The sequence below is a fragment of the Guyanagaster necrorhizus genome, assembly GCF_019112545.1.
Source record: "Guyanagaster necrorhizus MCA 3950 unplaced genomic scaffold BT62scaffold_18, whole genome shotgun sequence".
NCBI classification, from domain to species: domain Eukaryota; kingdom Fungi; phylum Basidiomycota; class Agaricomycetes; order Agaricales; family Physalacriaceae; genus Guyanagaster; species Guyanagaster necrorhizus.
Window position 1 is genome coordinate 1 of NW_025064897.1, and position 17,244 is coordinate 17,244.

Genomic DNA, 17,244 nt, shown 5'->3' on the forward strand with positions numbered 1-17,244 from the left:
GGAGGCTGCTGCCTTCCGCTTGTTGCAGTCCTCGGTCTTGTGTTTGGCTCCACAGAACATGCAAAGGTTGTTCTGGCGCCGGCGGTCTTTTTCTTCCTGGGTAAGACGGCCATCTTTGCCTAGCTTGTCAGCATAGGGCTTAGGGGCAGTAGATTTTGGTGTGGAGCTGGAGTCCGAGGAAGAAGTGTTAGACCCTTTGGATTTGGGGTTGGGGAATTTATTGTCCCGGTTTTCACGGGCAATTTCGGTCTTTCGGGTCCAGTAGCGAGCATCAAGTTCTTGGGCAAGGAAGCGCATATCACGAAGGTTGTTTGGCTTCCCATGGTGTGCCATGTCATCCTTGATACGGGTGCAGAGGCCACGGTAAAAGGCATGGCGGAGAGAGTTATCTCCATACCCAATTTGTGAAGCATACTGGTTGAATTGGACCATATACTTCATGATCCGATCACCATCGCACATCCAAAGGTGTTCTAATGCATCTTCAGCATCTCCGATAGCATCAAAGGGGCCGAAGTTGCTACGAAGCTCATCTAAGAAGGCTGCATAGGAGAATTGCCAGGCTGGTGGATTCCGCGGATTGGGGTTAAGAATGTCTGGTTCGAACCAGTTGAGCGCAGTGCTGGCCAGGAATGAAATGGCATAGTTAACCTTGTTAGCATCTGTTGCAAACGTGGTAGGTCTGTTGTTGAAGTTCAACTGAAGGGAGACAATGAAAGCCTTTAGTTTGCGAGGGTCAGAGCCATCAAATGGTTCTGGTTCCTTGACCTTGGTATGGACAGTGGCTGGTTTAGGGTTGTTGAGGGAGGCGGAGACTCCTCATAACAGGTTCATGAATTCTAGGAACATGTCCTGCTGGTTTGGATTGTTACTTCCTGTGGGGCCGTCGGTGCTGCCTGGGCCATTGGGACCACCTGGTCCTCCTGGTCCCCCTGGTCCTCCTGGTCCACCTGGGAAAGGGTTTGGTGGATTGCCAGCCGGTTCCCGTCGGATGGGAGTATGAGTAGGGGTGTCTTCATCTCTGCCCTCTGAGTCTGGGCTGTCTGGATTCCCATGGTTGTTGCCCAGGGATAAGGGGTCTATTGGGGGGTCGGTTCGGGTGCCATACATCAGGCTAGCCCATCGGGCCCCGTTGGTTGGGATGCTGGTGGCGTCGAAAGGGTTAGGGGAATCATTATAATTAGGTTGGCGGGCAGTGAAGCTAGAGTGATTGTAGGTTTCCCTACAGGAAGGTTGTCCCCCACTGGAGGCTGATCCGAACAGGCCTGGTTGTTCCTTTGAGGCAGATGCCGGGATGTCTTCCATGGAAAACATGTTTGGATGGGTGGGCTGCCTTTGTTCAGGATCGGTCTCTGTGGGTTCGGTAAATGTGGTGGACATGATAAAATTTTCGACTCAAGGGTTTGAGTTCAAATATACTGTTAGGAACGTGCCAATCGAGTGGGCTTGAGTGCATGTGCGGAGTCTGGTGGAGTGCGTGGGCATTGACGAAGCTATTGGCAACGTCACCCTTGAGTCGGAGCCCAAGGATCTGGATGGACAGAACGGAGTTCTGTCAGAGAAGTGAACAGGAGTATCCTTCGGAGCGGAATCCGATGGATGAGATAGGGAGGAGTGAGTACGAAGTGTAGATGGCTTATCCAAGTTGATATTCGAACTGAGTAGTTATGGTGGTATACACGGCTTTATATACTAATGGTAGCTAATTCCGAGTCGGGTTCCATTGGGTTCCGGTGTGAATATTCGCTACCGAGTTCGGGGTCTAGGTATTACAATGTGAAATACAGATGTGAAATGATAATGGTGAAATGAAATTAGTAGGTAATGGGAAGCGGCCGGAGTCCGGTGGGTAGCATGATAGAATTCGTGGTTGGTTGAGGTGACACGGAGGCTGGCGGCATGCATGTAACAGCTATGCAATCTGTCTGAGACTCAGCTGACTCATCTATATCCATCCTCTTGACCATTTTCTTCTTAAATAGTCTCTTTACTGATCCCATATTTAAGTGGCCTAATGTTTTGTGCCACTTTTGCCATGATCGGGCTGATTTCATAGCATGGGCCTGGGTTATTTCTGGAACAATGATGTCAAGACTGTACAGCTTTGATATTTTATCTCCATGGCCGATTATCTTACCATGTGGTGAGATAATATCCATTCTGGACTCTTTGAATCTAAGTTCAAATCCAGCATCTGTAATGCGCCCTATTGACATAAGATTGAATGGTGCATCAGGGCAGTGGATACACTCCTTTAGTGTGACTGGAGTGATCTTTTCCCCTTCAACCATTTTAATCTTGACAGTTCCCCTTCCCAAGCCTTTGGATTTGCCTACACCAATGACTTCATGTCCTGGAGTTTCAACATAGTCAGAAAAATATAATCTATTTTTGACTATATGTCTGGTAGCGCCAGAGTCCCCTAGCCATGATACTCCTGAGAGTGAAGTAAGTGCGACATCTGTTGCACAAAATATGTAGTCATCTTCTTCTGAGTCCGATTTGGCAATATGTGCCTGAGTCTGGCCCTTTCCCTTTCCTTTCCATGACTTTCTGGAATTCTTCTTCCCATTTGGGCAATTTGTTCTGATGTGACCAGTTTCCCCACATTCGTAATATATGACTTTTGAATTGGACTTCTTGCCATGTGCTGCAAGTGTCGTAGTCCGATCAGAAGTCTTTTCCTTTAGTCGGATGTCCTCCTGAAGAATTCGGGAAATCAACTTGTAAGAATCTTTCAAGTCAGCAGTATCCACTGATGAGATGAATGAATTCCATGATTCCGGGAGTGATGTAAGCAGTGTAATAGAGAAGTCCTCCTCCTCAACTTTCTGCTTAAGGGATGCCAGCTCCTCCTGATAGGACCTCAAAGTCCTAATATGCTCCTCTATGTTTCCTCCTTCTTCGCACTGAGCTCTGAAGAATTTCCTTCTGACAAGGACAATTCCCATGGGTCCCCTAGACTCATACATATCTTCCAGAGCTTTCCAGGCTTCTGCCAAAGTCTTTGAACCAGCAATATATACCAGTGGGCCATCAGAAACCTGCAATCTTATTGTTGAAAGAGCCTTCCTATCACTCTTCTTCTAATCTGCCACCAGTGTCATGTCTGCCGGGGCCAGAATGCTTCCATCTGCATAATCAATTAGTCTTAAATCAGTTAGGATATTGATCATCTTGATTTTCCATGTCGGATAATTTTCCAGGCCCTTAAGGGGGTCAATTCTATACATGGACTGGCTATCCATGCGGTTCTACATGTGTATGTAAAGTATGAAAGAGTGCGAAGTGAGTAGTGACGTAAGTTCAGTTATGGCTGGGGCCCATAACCTGTTGTAAGTAGAGAGCAGAGTAATGTAACAGAGAACTAGAATTAGCCTCTCGAGAGAGAAACGTTCTACTTAAATACATTTCGTATTACTTCGAGATCTTTCTATGAGATACTAAATAAGTCCAGATCACGATCCAAGTCAGCTGCCACTGACTGGCATCGTATCTTCGAGTACGTTCTCGTACTCGCTCGGGATTGCTATCCCAACACAATCAGGTCTAGATCAGTTAAGATATCAATCATCTTGATTTTTCATATTGCATAGTTTTTAGACTCTTAAAGAGATCAATCCTGTAAACAGACTGGCTATCAATGTGGTTCTGTGCATGTACATAAAGTATAAAAGTGCAAAGTCATAAGTGGTTCAGTTAGGGCTGGAGTCTATAACCTGTTGTAACTAGAGAGAGGAGATTATAGAGAAGACAATTAATTTGCCTTTCAAGTGAGACCCATCATACTTAAATACATTTTATACTGCTTCTAGAATTTTCTATGAATTACTAAATATGTCTAAGGTCACAGTCCAAATCAGCTGTCATTGATTTTTCCGAACCTTTGAGTACTTCCTTGTTACTCACTTTACTGTTTCACTTTCGCTTAGTCAGCCACAGGTGGTTCACGGTTAACTGCTTAGCAAATGCCTCCATGGATCGCCCAGTCACCTCAAAGTCTCGCGGAATTTGCAAGTACTACAAGGAACCGAGAGGCTGCTTTTCCGGCAGCAAGTGCAAGTTCCTCCATGATGAGCCAAATGCTCGAGGCCTGACGCCCTACGATCAAGCAAAGACATGTCGCTTCTATGCTCAAGGTGCGCCATAGTCACTGCCCATGTTCATGTTTCTCACGCACTCTCTAGGTTATTGCAAGAGAGGAGATAAATGTTGGTTCAGACACACCCCACCACCGCCCAGTCAAGGCGACGACGACGACGACGAGCCCTGTTCCATTTGTTTTGAACAGCCCGTTACCTATGGCCTTCTTAGTGCGTCGTCGTGTTTTTTTTCGCTTGTACATTGATGGGTCCATGGTAGTGGGATGTAGTCACGTCTTCTGTATTTCGGTGCGTCGAGGGCTGACGTTGTCACTGAATATTGACGCCATTTTGCAGTGTATCAAGCAATGGCGAGATTCATCGAAGCAAAATAGAGATCCGGGCCCATCCAAAGTCACCAAGCAATGCCCCATGTGCCGTGCTCCTTCCGCATACATCACCCCCTCCTCCCTCTTTTACAAGAACGAAGATCCCAGAAAGGAGAAGATCATACTTTCGTACAAGGAGAGCATGGCCAGGGTACCCTGTAGGTGCGTACTACCATGGTATCTCGCCAATCTTGGCTTATCAATTGTCATTCAGTTATTTTCAAGCATCCAAGATGGAAGATGCTACGAACCCATTTTGTCCCTTTGGCAAGGATTGCTTTTACCAGCACTTGAACGAGGACGGCACTCCTCACGTCTTCGTTCAGGGTGTTGAAGCATGTATGAAGGTGCGTCCCATCGTTCCCCCATGTGACTAGACATTCAACAAATTATAGATCTATTCACGGCGTCGGGCAAGACCTACGAGCGGGTTTCCGTTTCCCGGCAACTATCCAGACCCTGTCGAAATGATTGGATTGTTCATGGACACCATGGACAACCATTTTAGTGACATGGGAACGTTTGAAGACACGCTTGATGCTATGCGAGCAGAGTTACGGCAATTGGGACTTAATAGCAACGATGCCCCAATCGTTCTTCCTCCGAGGGAGGCCGTGTCGCGTTATCTCGGCGATTTACTTCGTCCTGTTGGGCCACGACCAGCCGTTGTGGTAAGCAATTACTCGTCGCATAAACGGAAGCAAACTAAATCACGGATGTGGACAGGACGAAACCATGCCGAACCTCGAACCAATTATTTCAAGCCCATCCCATGGAAATCGTACAAGAGAGAGCGGAAGAGGAGATACGCATGATAGCGACGACTCTATGCCTCCCCTAGAGGATGTTGATGAGACTGACAGCGGCTCGGAGAGCAACTGGAACACGAGCGAGGATGATGAGGATGACGAGCTAGGTCCTCAAAATGTTGTTCCGCCTTCTGGGTTCATCTTTGGCACTGCGGGGCCTGTCGAAACGACTGCCCCTTGGTCTTCAGAGACAGGTGACGGAGAGATGGATTTAGGTATTGATATTGACGAGGAGACGACGGTAGATGGTGGGCAGTCCAGCACGGAAACTGGGCGACCACCATTTGTAACGGATGGTCGAGGACGAGTGATCGCTGCAAGCGAGGAGGAACAAGATAATTCATGGTCACGGCCGTCGCTCCTTGGTCGCTTTTTTTCTCTCGCACATCGTAATTAGGTGTTGATGTAGATATATACTTGTAAAATAAACAGGTGCCCTAGTCACAGGTTCCATCTTTCCATCTCTCGTCCGTCTTTTCTAGTGAACAGTCAAACTTGGGTTTGCCGAGCTTCAAGTTGACCTCATTGTGTCTCTCACACAACCACCGACTCAGGCCTGCCCTGCTGCTAACATCTGGTGGATGGGTCTGTATGTCCTCCCCAAAATCGCCGGCACAGTTGGAACATGGATACAGAATTGGGAGCGCTCTGAGCAGCGTAAGCATGTTGGCGCGCTGGTTCGGTGTCGGGCGCTCTGGATAGTAGGCGGCTGTGACATGGAGGAATGTCCACGTCGCGCGACCAAGTTGCTCAACGTCGGGAGGACAGTCGGCTGGTGATGTCGTTGGCGCCGCTGTTGCGATCTTTGTCGCTGTCATGGGCGGTCTCCAGGCTCGAAACGCGGCGCCGCTGCTACAGGCTCTGCAGGGCTTGCCATCTGGGCCGAGTACCATGCCTGGGGGAAGGGGCGATCCCATGTTGGTATTAGTAAACCCTGGACTACTGCCTGTGGCTGTGTAATTCGGCTCCGACCGTGACCACGATGTCTGGATTCAGCTGGACAGGATGTGAGCCCGTCGTCTGCTTATTATTTCTACTGCTCACCTCCTTCTCAGCTCGACCTCGCTGCTTTGTCTATTGGCAAGAGTTTTCCAAATGCTACTCCCAAGCAGATATTCCCCAACAATGCGCAGCTCAGTCGGCTGATTACCTCGAGTGTCTACATGGTGACAAAGAGGTGAGCTCTGTTTGTTGTCTCTATCTCTGTCGTCTGGCTAACGTCGACCAGGCAGCCCGTACTGCTGCCATCGCTACAGAAGCTACTCGCCAGGGCGCCGCAAAGGTTCAAGAGGCGGCAAAGGAGGAGGGTCTGCCCGTCGGCGTTGGCCTCATACGGCGCTCGTAGTTTGTCCAAACCATGATATCTTTGAATCATCACATTCAAAACTACGAAACACTATACATGTAACCTCCAAGAAATATTACAAGTCCAGCCGAAAGACACAGGGTAAAAATAACGATACAATACTTTCATCCCTTAGTCTATAACATCCTTGGCTGAATCTTCACCGGAATCCAGTAAGCTATGGACATGCGTCAGCGTTAGAAAACCGATAACCAAAGGAACGCACCTGAACTGCTTCATCAGAGAACACTCGCCGCCATTTTCGAGGTCAATGTTGTACGAGTAAAAGTAGCCCTCAGAAGAAATCACCATCACCTGCGGCATTGTCCCACTCAGTGCAACCACACACCGTGCACCGCTCGTCGGCAACCGCAAGAAAGCAAAGTCTCTGGACGGCTCCCACATCTCCGTTATGGTATTGGGAAGATACCCGCCCATCGAATGCGATATGCTCTTCGTGACCTGTAACGACTTCCTCCTCAGACTGGACGACACTCCGCTGCCTTTCTTCTTCTCGATGAATGCCTCGTAACCCCCATCAAGCTGTGTCGTCTCCCTGCTGTCGACAGACTCTGCTGGGCTCGCCATTCCATCCTTCCTCTGCGCGTTTCCACCACCTAGACGAAAGATGTGGACTGTATCATGCGCTGAGCTTACTGCTAGCAACGAAGAAACCAAATTGAAATTGATCGAATAGATTCGTGCTTCGCGCGTACCCCGGCGGAATTGGTAGAGTTTCTCAGCACCCGGGATGCTCCAGACACGAATAACAGTACCTTTGTCAGAAGCGGTGGCTAAAAGAGAGCCGGTGGAATTGATGGACAAAAAGGATATGGGTGATTTGTGAGCTTGAATAACATTCGCGACGGTGAGTGAGCGGGTGGAGAACAGCAGAACGTCGCCAGATTGAGTCTGCGGCTGCGAAGACGGGGCGACTGGTGGTGGTGCAGCGAGGGGCGATGTTGGTGAAGGTACAGGTGATGGATACGCCAAGAAAGAGCTATCGGCCGACGGAGAAAGGGCACAAATGGCTGGGACCGTCAGTACGCGCTTCATGAAAACACGCTGAAGCACACCTTCAGGATTCGCCGTCGTTTCAATAACGTGTAACAGTCGCATGTTGGAAATGTCGTATATGTAAATCTCCGTTTCCAGCACAATGACAAGCGTTTTCCTGTTCAGCTTGACGGCGAGAATTGATGACGGAAAAAGTAGCTCGCATATCATGGATTGCCTCTGCAATTGAGTTGAGAGGCGACAGAGAAAAGGCCCTGTAGAAAGCACCTTTGTGTTTACTATCTGCAGCTTCCTTGGACTCGAATGCGGTTGGTCTGCCGCCCCGACTAGAGCTATCAGCGACGTGCAGAACAACATCTCTACTATACCGCGAGCACCATCATCTAGATAGCAAGGTAAGTAACAGACGACTACGATGCTCAGAAACGTACTCATTGTGTACACCCTCCCGAATGGCTCGCAATTGGTGATGCTGTAGCCCCTCCGAGTGCCGACCGACACGCATCTAACAGAATCTAAGCGTTTTTGCAAGTACATTCGAATCGAACATTCAGAAACTCACGAGAAATCTTGATTAAAATTGGCAAAGAGCATGTTGCTGTTCGTCCGTTCAGCCATTAAGCAAGAGTAGTGGAGGTATACAGAGAAAGAGTAACTTAGCAAAATTGTATCACGTTGGTCTCCACGTGCGTGCAAATAATATTTCTTTATTCGGCTTCCACAGTCCTTCTACTCAGAGGAACGATTATTCTACAGGTCTACACACATCAGCTGCTGAGCTTCAAGGTAATTCATAGACAGCGAGACAAAATCAGCAAAGTTGGGATAAAGCATGACATAGCCGCGAAAAATACCAACTCAGTAAAGTACTTCTTCCACGATTTTCTCCATTAATTAGAGAAAACCTCAGGAACGATGGCAGCGTCCATTTTGAGAGATAGTTCGGAAAAGCGGAGAGACAGATAAATCATGGAATTCTCGCAAGTGTTCTGGGAAGTATACCGCGCCCCAGCCGCAGTGAAAGATAGGGTGATGACACCGGTAATTCTGTGCTTTCAAAGAAGGCCCACGCATCAAACAGTCTTCGGCCGCCGGAATGAAGTTCGATATGCTTTTGTTGATACAGGCTGACACCGAAAAGTTGTGGCAACATGTTGCATTCGTCTCCGTAGCTGATTCATGATAAACGGATCCATGATCGAGGAAAAGATTACCCAGCGATAGCGAAGGATGGTCATCTTGATCCATGTATAGAACAAAGGCGACAGTTCTACATCATCCTCCAATAAAAGACCGTAGCTGTGATTGGAATTTAGATACCAAGATTCAACCACGGCAGGCAGTAGTCCTCCATGAATGACCCGATGGTGCACAAACATGCTACCGCGGATCCATTGAAAATTGCGAGTTAGATGCATAGTCGCCTCATCGGAAGATTGTTCCAAATTGATTCTCAAATGCAGTTGATCACTGTAGAATCTCCCGTTGGACAACGAACCCAGTAATCGAGTGAAGGGATGCGGTCTGTCGTTGGTAATGATACTAACGTCAATCTGTGGAATGTTCCAATCTAGTCGGGTATGACTTTGGGGCGAATAAGAGAACGTACTTCGCCATTCCGAAATTGAGAGCGTTCCCATCCATGCGCAATAGGGCAGGTCCCGTCATGGTAAACGCACTCTGATAGCAGATGTGGTGGCGAGTTCAAACTCGCTCAAAGATCGTGGCAACCAAAGATGCGATAGACCTGTAAGGAATAGTCCTGGGGTTCAGGCAGCATATTGTATTGAATGATGCATGATCCACGGTTGAACGACTGTTTCGGGAAGGGTGACGTGACTGTAAAAGAATAAACAGCCGCATATACAAGAAAACCCTTTCCCTGAAGCTGACAAGGAACAGATGCAAATGCCTACAGATCGCCCAAAGTAGGAAACAGAATAGCAAACAGTGGTTGAGGCTGACGGTCCATAATAGCGAAGCAACGATATGGCGAATCAATACCACCGTTGTTGGTGAGATGTGAGCCACTAGGGGCACTATCCAACGAGTCGAAATTTTGATTGAGTTGACACCAGGCGGTATCTTCTTCTGGGGAATATGGTAACACAACTCCGCCGTGTCCATGATTATCTGCGGAGACAATGTGGGTTCCAAAATCGCGCCAAAAGTTATAATGGAAAGCACGGCTGGTGGAGTAGGCTAGAGACCTGGGCATCACAAATGGCGGCACCAAGTACGAAGCCGATTGAGGTGCTTGAACAGGAGTAACACATGATGCGCGAAAGCCCCTAGGCCCCGGAGGGTCAGAAAAATACGGCGGGTTGATAAGCATGGCACGACTTTCCATGCTGATGGTGGAGAGCGCAGTGCCGCCGAGGATCAAAACCCAATCCGTGACAACTTGTGAGGCGACTCTGAGCGTAGCCATCGAGCTATGTGCGTCTCGTGGTCATAAGGAAAGAGAAAAATCTGGGTGATCTATATCGTCCAGTGACGAAACGAAGTCACGTATTAGAGATGGAGTGGCAGCGAGGTTGGACTCGGGCGTAATAAGAACGACTTGACTTAGATGTGAGACGGATAAGAAAGGCAGGAGAAAGGATGTAAGGATTGAGAGGGAAGAGGACAAAAAGGCAGAACAGCTGTCAGCGAGTGAGGTTAGATGATTCGAGACAGGTTGAGATCGACGACGTATTGGGAAAGAGAAGAGGAAGGTAGAGCATCAGGTAGAGTACTGCTGGGAGATCGTGGTGAAAAAGCAAGCCAGACGAAACACGGAAGAAACATTAAGAGAGAGGCGAAGCACTGCGAAATGAGCAAATGCATTGGACGAAACATATTTGGCAGTGAGGTAAGTTAAACAGTCGAACACGACGAAGCCGGCCCTAAATATAATCATGTGACCCTCTCTGACCGTCGGCGTTGGACTTGAACGTTACACTCATCTGCCCTCGCCTTCTATCCCATTTCTATGCACCGACGAGGAAACAAGTCCAAAAAGGTGCGCCGTTTACTTCCATTATCTGCCACTTCAGCATTGAACTCTCACCATAGGTACCTAATGTCAAACTACGTCCTGCACAACCCAAACCGTCTTCGTCAAAGCGGAAGGAACGCGAGGAGAAGCTATGGGCGGAGGAGACCCAGCTAGGAAGCGAGGATACCAGCTACTTGGACCCTTGTCCAAGGCCGTTCTTGGGAATGATCATATGCGCAACAGGAATCCAGGACAAGGCGCGTCATGCCTAGCTGCAGAATGTCCTATATTGATATCATCATCAGCCAGCCTTGTTCAAGAAAGCCATAGAACTCGGTGCTCAGACAGCCTCAGCGTTTACGGACCGTGTCACCCACCTTGTGGCCAAAGATCATGGCGGAGCAAAGTACAATGTACGTCCCATGCATGTTTCTGCGCTATCTTCGTTTGATATTGTCTAGTGCGCCTTACAGCTCAAGATACCTATACTACAGCCGGAATGGATAACTGAGTGCCATGAGGTCTGGGTGCGAGGGGATGATTTTGACGTTCAAGAGGCGCGTGACTGTTATCAAAGTTGTGCTCCTGTTCCTAACATGGCCTTCTAGAGTCTGGACAAATATCGCCTCCCAGTTTTCTCGGGCGTCATTCTGTCTATATCGGGCATAACGGACGAGGAAAGGCGAACACAAATTCACCGTCTATTAATCCAGCAGAAGGGCGTCTATGCCAAGGAACTCAAACGGCCGGTCAAGGTGACACATTTACTGTGTTCTGGCGATGATGAGACAGATAAAATAAAGTACGCCGAAAAATTCAATCAACATAAGGAGGCCAATATACATCTCGTGTGGGAAGAATGGTTTTGGGATTCGTTGGAGTTCGGCGGTGAGTATCCGTTCGCGTAACGTTCTCGTAGCTCTAATGTCCATTTTAGGACGATTCGACGAGGGAAAGTATCAAGTCCGACGACCACGCCCAGAACGCAAGTCTATCCCTGAACGTTTGTATTTCGACCGCCTTCTTAAGTCGTGAATCTCACCAATTTTTCTCCTATAGCTCCTGCTTCTTCTTCACCGTCTACGGACCCGGAGCCCACAACGTCACTCACCAATAATACCGACGAAGAGGAAGAGCTCGCATCAATTAACCATGTATCAGCGGTAACTATTAAAGTATGGCAGAGCCTTCTTCAACACAGGGGATATGAGGTCTCCAGTCAAGGCCGCCTTGTCCGAAGTCCAACGAAATCACAGCCTACTAAACAGTCTCTTGAGGGCCAACCGCCCTCACCGACGGGTGAAAGTATTATTACCAAATTTCGTCGCGCCAACTCCTTTGCGCCTCCTAAACAAGATACTGGCGAAACTCCTTTCTCCCGGAGTAACTCCGAGCCTGTAGCCGGTCCTTCTTCAACTGTGGCTACATCCTCGTTATTCGCAGGAATCAAATTCTGTGCTCTTGGTGAGGCCAAGTCGGCATCTGTTAAAGACGCGATCGAACGGTCCGGCGGCAGTCTCACATCAGAAGAAGATGATGCAGACTATGTCCTCGTACGTCTCGTCAGGTAAGTGTTCATCTCTTCCTTGATATCGGTGTCTCATCGTGATTGTAGCGGCAGTAAATTTTTTCGCTCAGAGATGGATCTGGAACAGAGGATGAAGTATCGCACCGAATGCTGGCTAGAGAGGTCTATATTTGAGGAGAGGCTTTGTGACCCTGAAGCCCATGTGTCATTCTCACCTCTCGGAATTGAAGTCCCTCTACTCAGTGAGTTAACTGATCTAGTCCGTATATGCACCATTGACAATGTAAACATTTAGATGCTGACAAGGTGCATCTTAGCTTCTCTGGTTTGGATGAATCGGAAGCCTATTTCACCCGCCGTCTTGTGCGAGCTCTCGGCATGAATCTCGCGCCTGTATTTTCTCGCAAAGCGACTCACCTTCTATGCCCTTCCGCTACGGGTACAAAATTTAACAAATCACGCGAATGGGGCGTCCCCGTTGTACATATGGGTTGGCTGGCGGAGGCTGCGCGAACGGGGTATGTCCCAGACGTGTCTACTTTCCTCGCCACGTCCATGCATATCGATAAAAACGGGAAAGGAAAGGCTGTCAACGATTTGGCAATTGTTGATATTACTAACGGTAAGTTCCTGCTCAAAGCTTATTACATGACATTGATACTCTATGTAGGCATGAAGCTAGGAGTAGAACCACCTTCACAGTCCTCAGCGAAGGGACAGAGAGCCCCGTGCTCAGACTTTGAGCAATCAGAACGACTTCAGAAAGCCTTGGAAGCATGTCCTCAGTCTTCATTTCGACGCCCGCATGACGCTCCCGTTATATCAGCACCGGAAACTTCATTCGGTAGACCTCGCAGCGGAGTACTGAGTTCTAATCTTCCGGAGTTAGTGGAACAGGGGCAAACACTTGCTTCCATCATCCCATTGTCCGCCACACCATCATTTGGATGCGGAGATTCTGTACCAGAATCGCCGTCAGTTCGTGAGAGTTCCCCTAGTCTGCTTGGAAAGCGGAAATCAGAAGAAGGACCTAGAGGGGTAGTAGAGAAACGATTGCGTCCACGTCTGAGGTCAAATCCTCAATCGAGGCAGGATTCCATGAGGGATATTGCTATTGAGATAGCCGCGATGACTGACAAGGTAGCTGGCTTTGATGAGACATATGACGAGCTTGGCGGTGAAGGATTGGAGAGCGACGTGGTAGGAGACCCCACGAAGGGCGGCGCACTGGAAAGTATGCGCGTGGTGTACGAAGATCCAGCTCAACGCGAGGAGAAACAAAGGCTCTTAAATCTACTGGGAGGTGGAAATATCCAAGAACAGCCAAATACCACCTCTAAAGGTCGGGCCCGAGCAAGTGGACGGAAGAGCTCGAAGGTTGTTCGCTTTTGAGATCTTTATTGCTATTTCTATTTGATTTTTGAAGCAAGTCTGGATGTATTGTGTAGTATACACCAAGGGAAAGCTACTCCAGGGGTATTGTAGAAGGAATTACAACGTACAGCACACAGCACATAAGTTATACCTCGTTCCTGGATTCAAGGGCCTCTAACCGCGCCACTTGTCTACGTTTCGTGAGATCGCGAAAATATCAGTAATTAAGAGAACATACCGATCTCTAACTGCCTCCTGCCATCTCTGCAATTTTGCAATCTCGCTCACTTGGAATCCATAAATTCTCGGCCTGTATCTGTCAGCTTTGAGCGCGACACTAGCAGTACTAACGCCTTCTCCCCCGTCACTGGCAACAACTTCTTGAACCTCTTCCCGAACCCCCCTTCTTCGTCTCCCTGAAGAATCCACGCCTTCACGGGAGCTTGCAGCGCCTTCTGTTGGTGGGCCGGTCTTGGGAGGAATTAATGTGGGATATACCAAGAACAGCAGGTGGGGAAATGTCGTTCCAAAGTAGGCTCCATCAATGGATCCATGTCGGGACGACTTGGGTGAGTATATGTCCTCACAACGTCCGCAGTACAATTTGACCGACTTCTCGTACGGAACATCGGTTAGACCTACGGGAAGGAGAGGTTGCTGTTGGCAGAGAACACGTGGACACCGGCCGAATTCGATGCGTTTATACTTTTCGAGCTGAATAAAGGAGATTACTATACAATGAACAAAGGACCAAGCGAACCGACCATTTTGGCTAGGCCCCGTGTGGTAACAATCCATCTGGCATGTATGAGGCCGTACAGAAGTCTGGCTTGAACATCGAGAGAGGCGCGGAAGTCGTCTTGAATATCATCATCTACAGCAAGGTTCGATGCCGCCTCCCACGAGAGAAACGATAAAGTCTCACCAAGATTATCGGTAATAAGGTCCAGAGCTTGGGGGTAGTTGACGATCTCGTTGTTCAACCCAGTCAAATTGAATCGGTCCAGAATGAAATCTTCATCCACTTCACAGAAATATTCGTTGCCCTTGGAGGATAAGAACCAAGATATCCACTGTAGAGAGGCTTAATATCATTGAAGAAACTGGGATGCATTAGGACATGCCGAGCTGAAGACTATTGAGACAACGATGGTGGTGGGTGCAAGAAACCATACCTGGAGTAATCCGAGTCGGATCCCGTCGATATCTCCTCCACTGCACGATGAAGCATGGTAGTCAGTGTTGACGACGGTGCGAGGCAGACACGAACTTGCGAAGAACAACGGATATGTAGTATTAGGAGGAAGAGATGGAAGCCGTAACACTGTCACGTCACGGCTCTTGATATCTACTCTGTCGGAATTTTTTTGCTCATCAGGACCTCAATGGTCGAATCACGGCTGGTCGATGCTAAGGCCACATTTACTATCTTTTCACACCTCCTCGATGCGCGTCTACTTCGTGCTCTTGCCGATATGGGCTTTGCTCGACCCACCCTAGTACAAGCAAAAGCGATTCCATTGGCCCTCGAGAGCAAGGATATTTTGGCTCGTGCTCAGACTGGAAGTGGAAAGACTGCTGCATATTGCATACCCATCGCACAGAAAATACTCAATGCAAAAAGTGTGGGTGAGCTTTAACGGTATTCTGCAGGAAGCGTCGTTAATATTGAATGCAGTCTGTAGACAGCGAGGATGCCTTGTATCAGGCGACTCGAGCATTGATTTTAATCCCAACAAGGGAATTGGCGCAACAGGTCACCATTTCATTGAAGGAACTGTTAAAGTACTGTGAGAAGGAGATCAGCTGTGTCAACGTTTCTGCTGGAACGACCTCACATTTACAACGGTGAATCTTGCCAACTTTTTGGCCATAAAGCAACAAATAACGTTGAACGTGCTAGCACTCTTCTTTCAGACAAACCTGACATCGTGGTCGCTACACCAACCCGAGCGTTGGCGCTTCTTCAGTCCAAGGTAGGCCTCTTTTGATGCCTTGTATACGAGACTGAAGAGTTTCAGACGCTGTTATTAACGGACCTAGAGTCGTTGGTCATCGACGAAGCAGATCTTATTCTTTCTTATGGTCACGATGAAACCATTCGGCAAATATTCAGTGGGATGTATCTACCAAAAGTATTCCAATCGTTCCTTATGAGCGCCACTATGACTGAGGACGTCGAACTCTTGAAAGGCTTAACACTCCGCAACCCAGTTCGTCCATGCATCTATCAGCATCTAGTAGATGTCTCAACTTCTCTGCAGGTCATACTGAGATTAGAGCAGGGCGAGGATGAAGCTGCCAATTTGACGCAGTACTCTGTCAAGTGCGATAAATCTACCTATGTCCAAGTGCTGGTCGCCTAATCGATGTTCAGATGTTCAGAAGTGGACAAGTTCCTTCTCACATATGTTATCCTCAAACTCAAACTTATCAAAGGGAAATGCATCTTGTTCGTCAATGATGTAGACCGCAGTTATCGGCTCAAACTCTTTCTTGAGCAGTTTTCCATCAAAAGTTGCGTCCTCAACTCGGAGCTTCCGCTGAATTCGAGGTGAGCAGATGGTTTGTAGACCGGACATTTCGTTTGACAAGCGAACAGATATCATACTGTACAGGAATTCAACAAAGGTGTCTATGACTATATCATCGCCACTGATGAAAGTGGAACTCATGGAGCAGACCAAGACGTCGAAGATGAGGAGGAAGATCCCAATGATGAGAATGAAGCTGAACAGCAATGTACGACTTTTTTAAACAGAGTGTGGCGTTACGAATTGCTCATCGTATTACAGTTACATCCACTCAGCGCGAGTTGGAGCCTAGACCTGAAGAATCGTCAGTAGCCATTGGTTCATCTAGCTCCTCGCGCAAGCGCAAGCGTTCTTCTGCAGAGCCTGCGCAGAAGTCTAGGAAACGGAAGAACGGAAAAGACGGCGGCGATAGAGAATACGGGGTAACCCGCGGAATCGACTTTGTTGACGTCGCCTGTATCCTGAACTTTGACCTACCCGGCAGTTCACGGTCGTACATCCATCGCATAGGACGCACTGCGCGCGCGGGGCGGACAGGCATGTCATTGTCATTTGTAGTTCCACAAGACCAGTGGGGAAAAAATAAGGTCGTAGGATGCTTGTCAAATGCTAAGCGAGATGATGCGGTATTTCAGAGAATTGAGCAGGAGCAAGCCGCTAGAGGAAACAAGATCCGGGACTACATTTTTGACATGAAACAGGTTGAGGCGTTCAGGTATCGAATGGAAGACGCTTTACGTTCGGTGACAAGGACAGCGGTTCGGGAAGCCAGGATGAAGGAGTTGAAGACAGAAATAATGAATTCAGATAAGCTGAAAGTAAGTTGTGCCCTCCTTGATCTCTTGCATGCTTACTGTCTTCATCGCAGGCGCACTTTGAAGATAATCCTCTTGACCTAGAATATCTACGGCATGACAAAGTTTTACATCCAACTCGAATTCAACCTCACATGAAGCACGTACCTAAATATCTTCTCCCACGCGTTGCTCCCGTGAATGGGGTAATGGAAGGAACAACGACAAACGACAAGTCCATTGGTTTCGTAGGCTTCAAGAAGAACAATCGAGATGGGATGCGACGCGGGGGCCGTGATGGGCGAGGAGGGAAAAAGAAGGCGGATCCTTTGAGGAAATTTGGTCGATAGATACACACGCCTAGATTTTACTCACTTAAAATTAAGTAGTAT

The 17,244-nt window shown here is 48.2% G+C and overlaps 9 protein-coding genes across 9 annotated transcripts; 4 read left to right on the top strand and 5 right to left on the bottom strand.

Annotated features, from left to right (window-relative positions):
* Positions 1 to 3,976: 3,976 nt before the first annotated feature.
* BT62DRAFT_900189 (uncharacterized protein) lies at positions 3,977 to 4,848 on the top strand (the record flags this gene model as incomplete). Its single annotated transcript, XM_043183406.1, has 5 exons — positions 3,977 to 4,139; positions 4,188 to 4,313; positions 4,363 to 4,391; positions 4,440 to 4,633; positions 4,686 to 4,848. The coding sequence occupies 5 exons, from the start codon at positions 3,977 to 3,979 to the stop codon at positions 4,846 to 4,848; spliced, it is 675 nt and encodes a 224-aa protein (XP_043037761.1).
* A 777-nt stretch (positions 4,849 to 5,625) lies between these two features.
* Positions 5,626 to 6,225, bottom strand: BT62DRAFT_933928 (uncharacterized protein; the record flags this gene model as incomplete). Its single annotated transcript, XM_043186640.1, has 1 exon — positions 5,626 to 6,225. A coding segment is annotated over exon 1 (476 nt), but the record flags the coding sequence as incomplete, so codon positions are not given.
* Positions 6,226 to 6,262: 37 nt separating this feature from the next.
* Positions 6,263 to 6,625, top strand: BT62DRAFT_899824 (uncharacterized protein; the record flags this gene model as incomplete). Its single annotated transcript, XM_043183384.1, has 3 exons — positions 6,263 to 6,287; positions 6,336 to 6,457; positions 6,509 to 6,625. The coding sequence occupies 3 exons, from the start codon at positions 6,263 to 6,265 to the stop codon at positions 6,623 to 6,625; spliced, it is 264 nt and encodes an 87-aa protein (XP_043037763.1).
* Positions 6,626 to 6,633: 8 nt separating this feature from the next.
* Positions 6,634 to 8,309, bottom strand: BT62DRAFT_995318 (WD40 repeat-like protein). The gene is made up of 6 exons (XM_043190519.1): positions 8,205 to 8,309; positions 8,074 to 8,147; positions 7,910 to 8,025; positions 7,702 to 7,861; positions 6,852 to 7,656; positions 6,634 to 6,803 (listed from the first exon to the last, which is right to left on the bottom strand). Exons 1-6 carry the CDS (start codon positions 8,258 to 8,260, stop codon positions 6,758 to 6,760), a joined length of 1,257 nt encoding a protein of 418 aa, XP_043037764.1. The 5' UTR covers positions 8,261 to 8,309; the 3' UTR covers positions 6,634 to 6,757.
* Positions 8,310 to 8,577: 268 nt separating this feature from the next.
* On the bottom strand, positions 8,578 to 9,418 carry BT62DRAFT_232444 (uncharacterized protein). Its single transcript, XM_043180158.1, has one exon. It carries the CDS (start codon positions 9,280 to 9,282, stop codon positions 8,716 to 8,718), a length of 567 nt encoding a protein of 188 aa, XP_043037765.1. The 5' UTR covers positions 9,283 to 9,418; the 3' UTR covers positions 8,578 to 8,715.
* BT62DRAFT_232438 (uncharacterized protein) lies at positions 9,248 to 10,190 on the bottom strand. Its single transcript, XM_043180157.1, has one exon. It carries the CDS (start codon positions 10,071 to 10,073, stop codon positions 9,555 to 9,557), a length of 519 nt encoding a protein of 172 aa, XP_043037766.1. The 5' UTR covers positions 10,074 to 10,190; the 3' UTR covers positions 9,248 to 9,554.
* Positions 10,191 to 10,819: 629 nt separating this feature from the next.
* On the top strand, positions 10,820 to 12,886 carry BT62DRAFT_951949 (uncharacterized protein; the record flags this gene model as incomplete). Its single annotated transcript, XM_043188212.1, has 8 exons — positions 10,820 to 10,883; positions 10,932 to 11,035; positions 11,084 to 11,170; positions 11,231 to 11,510; positions 11,560 to 11,625; positions 11,652 to 12,189; positions 12,238 to 12,392; positions 12,446 to 12,886. Coding segments are annotated over exons 1-8 (1,707 nt in total), but the record flags the coding sequence as incomplete, so codon positions are not given.
* A 663-nt stretch (positions 12,887 to 13,549) lies between these two features.
* On the bottom strand, positions 13,550 to 14,815 carry BT62DRAFT_933931 (uncharacterized protein). Its single transcript, XM_043186641.1, has 6 exons — positions 14,700 to 14,815; positions 14,664 to 14,667; positions 14,450 to 14,597; positions 14,289 to 14,398; positions 13,763 to 14,238; positions 13,550 to 13,715 (listed from the first exon to the last, which is right to left on the bottom strand). Exons 1-6 carry the CDS (start codon positions 14,753 to 14,755, stop codon positions 13,670 to 13,672), a joined length of 840 nt encoding a protein of 279 aa, XP_043037768.1. The 5' UTR covers positions 14,756 to 14,815; the 3' UTR covers positions 13,550 to 13,669.
* Positions 14,816 to 14,909: 94 nt separating this feature from the next.
* BT62DRAFT_899855 (DEAD-domain-containing protein) lies at positions 14,910 to 17,202 on the top strand (the record flags this gene model as incomplete). The annotated part of the gene is made up of 9 exons (XM_043183386.1): positions 14,910 to 15,149; positions 15,203 to 15,372; positions 15,428 to 15,500; positions 15,546 to 15,737; positions 15,789 to 15,850; positions 15,902 to 16,078; positions 16,127 to 16,266; positions 16,320 to 16,876; positions 16,927 to 17,202. 9 exons carry the CDS (start codon positions 14,910 to 14,912, stop codon positions 17,200 to 17,202), a joined length of 1,887 nt encoding a protein of 628 aa, XP_043037769.1.
* Between the last annotated feature and the right edge of the window lie 42 nt (positions 17,203 to 17,244).

What these genes read in the sequence shown, in the direction of transcription:
- BT62DRAFT_995318 (XM_043190519.1), bottom strand. Translation starts at nt 8,260, where the DNA reads ATGGCTGAACGGACGAACAGCAACATGCTCTTTGCCAATTTTAATCAA. An exon ending in AACGACGGCGAATCCTGAAG is followed by an intron (nt 7,657 to 7,701) that starts GTGTGCTTCAGC and finishes TGACGGTCCCAG; the next exon opens with CCATTTGTGCCCTTTCTCCG. An exon ending in TCTCTGATGAAGCAGTTCAG is followed by an intron (nt 6,804 to 6,851) that starts GTGCGTTCCTTT and finishes GCATGTCCATAG; the next exon opens with CTTACTGGATTCCGGTGAAG.
- BT62DRAFT_232444 (XM_043180158.1), bottom strand. Translation starts at nt 9,282, where the DNA reads ATGGGAACGCTCTCAATTTCGGAATGGCGAAGTACGTTCTCTTATTCG.
- BT62DRAFT_232438 (XM_043180157.1), bottom strand. Translation starts at nt 10,073, where the DNA reads ATGGCTACGCTCAGAGTCGCCTCACAAGTTGTCACGGATTGGGTTTTG.
- BT62DRAFT_933931 (XM_043186641.1), bottom strand. Translation starts at nt 14,755, where the DNA reads ATGCTTCATCGTGCAGTGGAGGAGATATCGACGGGATCCGACTCGGAT. An exon ending in CCTTATTACCGATAATCTTG is followed by an intron (nt 14,399 to 14,449) that starts GTGAGACTTTAT and finishes ACCTTGCTGTAG; the next exon opens with ATGATGATATTCAAGACGAC. An exon ending in CACGGGGCCTAGCCAAAATG is followed by an intron (nt 14,239 to 14,288) that starts GTCGGTTCGCTT and finishes TCCTTTATTCAG; the next exon opens with CTCGAAAAGTATAAACGCAT.